The sequence below is a fragment of the Seriola lalandi genome, unplaced genomic scaffold, assembly GCF_002814215.2.
Source record: "Seriola lalandi dorsalis isolate HSWRI2012SDOR001 ecotype SW California unplaced genomic scaffold, Sedor1 jcf7180002054903, whole genome shotgun sequence".
In the NCBI taxonomy this organism is placed as follows: domain Eukaryota; kingdom Metazoa; phylum Chordata; class Actinopteri; order Carangiformes; family Carangidae; genus Seriola; species Seriola lalandi.
Genome location: NW_019525455.1, coordinates 39,584 through 42,404, shown reverse-complemented (window position 1 = coordinate 42,404; position 2,821 = coordinate 39,584). Strand labels below are relative to the sequence as shown.

Genomic DNA, 2,821 nt, shown 5'->3' with positions numbered 1-2,821 from the left:
TGCATTTCTCTGTGGACTGAGGCTTTGATACTTTCACAGTATTAATATAGAAGCTAGAGCTGATCTGTAATCACACTACACATGGACACAGACCTTTAGACTGGAGGAGCTTTAAGGAAGGGAGAAAACTAACACTCAGCGAGGTGTTTGACCTCCAGTTCTTTCAGTGAAACGAGCAGAAATGAGATGGAGGAAGAAAATATTGTGTCATATTTTGTTTGTTTTATCTTTTTCTACATAGATTTCACCTCGTTAAAAAGACATTTACCTCCAGACTTTTTCCCGCCTGTCTGCAGTGCTCCACATGCTCCCTGGCAGCCGGCCAGTGCACCTGATGGAGAGAGTGAAACGACTGTCAGCTGCAACACTTTGAATAAAACATTTCCTTTATCAAAAACTCCAGACAGTCAGACGCGTTTTATTGTTTCATTTTTATTATTTTTGAACTGAGACGCGGGAAACAAAGAGAAGCTCTGTCTCACCGTGCGCGTGGGCAGGTCCAGGCTGTCAGGCCTCAGCAGGTAGATGTGGTCTTTACCCCCCACCAGCAGCCAGCCTTGATCCTCGTCCAGCAGGAGGGCCTGGTACCCCCCGCTGACCCCGCCCTTCCAGTAGACGGCCGAGCTGTTCCTCAGGTCTGAGAGAGAGAGAGAGAAGAAACATTTCAGTCACAATACAAGACTTTAATGTTCTTCATTCAGGTCGTGGTTGTCTTTGACTCCGTGTCTCAAACACCCAGCGATGAAGTCGTTAGAAGCTTTTATCCAAAGCGACTTACGAGCGAGAGACGTCGCTAAAGCCTCAGTGCAGCAGGAGACCTCGGTGAAACTACGGCATCTATTTGTGCAAGGAGATCAGAGATAGTAAGTGCTAGTTAGGCATATTCGGGCGTTAGAGGTTTTTCTCATGAAATAATGTTTGGGTCTGGATGTAAAACAAAATCAGACATATTAATGGCGTTGACATCTGTGAGTTTGTATAGTTTGGTGCAGATCCAGATAATAATGTGGATCTGGTGGAAGGAAAATGTTTGGCCTTGGAGGAGGTTTCCGCTAATGGTCTAGTTCTGTATCATCACTCAAGTCAAACTCTCACTTATTGCTGCTTTTACTTATTTGAATGCTTCCTTCACCACTGTAACACACACACACACACACACACACACACACACACACACACACACACACACACACACACTTGCAGCAGCAGCAGTTCATCAGTGGGGCTGCAGAGCCGTTGCCTCTGGTGTCTCTGGGGAGTCGGTGCTAAAGCAGGCAGAAAACGACCTGAACAAGCAGAGCAAATTAACCTTGAAACTGTGGCTGTGCCCTGCTGCTCGGCCGCCACGCTGTTTATTCTGTAACGCCGTCAGACAGGCTGTGCATGATGACTGGAGCGAGGAGGGCAAACCACTGGGTTTTATTCCAACGTGCAATACATCCAAACTGAAAAGACGAATGGTCCAATAATTATAATAATAATAATAATAAAACTGATGTAGAGCAAAAATATATTTCATGCCACAAATGGTTTTCAGTGATTAAGTTTCATGTTTTCTTATGGTTTGATTTTTCAAATTAAACCTCTTGTCTCTCCAGGAACAGAGAAATAAAACAGAAAAATAATTAGCAAAACGTCTCTGGTTTAAACTTAAATAACTTCACTTAAATGTTAATATTTGTTACTGTCTTTGTCTCATTCAATAGGAAAGTGAACATCCTGAAGTTCTATAAAGTATTTTGATCAAAACAAACAATTTGAAGAATATTTTAAATATATGTATATATATATTTTATTGATCAAATAGTGAACTGATTAACTTAGAAAATAATCCAGACATTAGACAATGATCCTTAGTTGCTGCATTTAACTGTGGGATGAATCTTTAACATAAAACTGTTGGTTGTCTCTAAAAATAGGTCACAGGACTTTTTCTATGGGTTTCCATTGTGTAAAAAGAAATGTATATGTTCTTATAACTCCTACACCTGCATTAGATTTGCTGACTCTGGTTCTACTGCAGGTAAATCCAGCTGTAAATCAAATCAAAGCTAAACGAATTAACCCTGACATCCTCCGTGTTTTCCCGCCTGTAACGTAAATAATCACCCGATGAACGAAGGAAATGAACCGTGAAACTCCTGGAGTCTGTCGTCAGGCTCGGACCCCCGGGTCTGTGCGCAGAGACGCCGCTGCTGTGTGTGGCTGCTGGGACGGCGGGAGTCTTTGAACGCAGCACGGAACATTTGTTACACTTCAGCGCCATTTAAAAAGAAATCCATCACTGCTTTCATCAAGCGCAGACGGAGGGACAGAAGAGTCTCTGCTTCCTAAGCGGCCGTGGAGGAGGGAGATGACGTCATCTGCACGACGACGTGGTCGGGTTTATTTGTGAAAACTTAAATCACACTTAGTCTGAAGGAGTTTCACCCCCCCTCCCCAGGTAGAAAAATAATAAATGAAGCGAAGGAAAGTGATTCTTCAGCCATGAGGCAGAGGTGTTACACACTCCTCATTTAGATCCTTCTTTTCTGACTCATGATTTCTCCTGTTTATCTTGTGTGTTTGTGTTTTCCATTAAAGTTGTTGGACGATTAAAATTACACAAACCTGACAGTGAACTTTTAATTCCAATTTAAAGCTCCATATTTTCTTCTTTTTCTGTGTTTTATTTGAAGTGTTGATCCATAAGAAGATATATTTGTGTTTTTAAGAACCAAAAACCATCTCAGTGTAGTTTCACATCTCCTCTCTCAGGCTTCTCTCTGCAGCTCTAGTAACAACAGGTCGGTGAGCCAATCAGAAGAGAGGAGGCTCTGAG

At 42.4% G+C, this 2,821-nt stretch overlaps 1 protein-coding gene across 1 annotated transcript in view; it reads right to left on the bottom strand.

Moving 5' to 3' along the window:
* LOC111672864 (semaphorin-3D) overlaps positions 1 to 2,821 on the bottom strand; it is a 50,308-nt gene that overhangs the window by 19,776 nt on the left and 27,711 nt on the right. Inside the window, exons 2-3 of the mRNA XM_023430438.2 lie at positions 483 to 637; positions 269 to 331 (exon numbers count right to left, since the gene is read on the bottom strand). Coding sequence (XP_023286206.1) covers positions 269 to 331; positions 483 to 637 — 218 coding nt within the window. The remainder of the gene's footprint in view (positions 1 to 268; positions 332 to 482; positions 638 to 2,821) is intronic.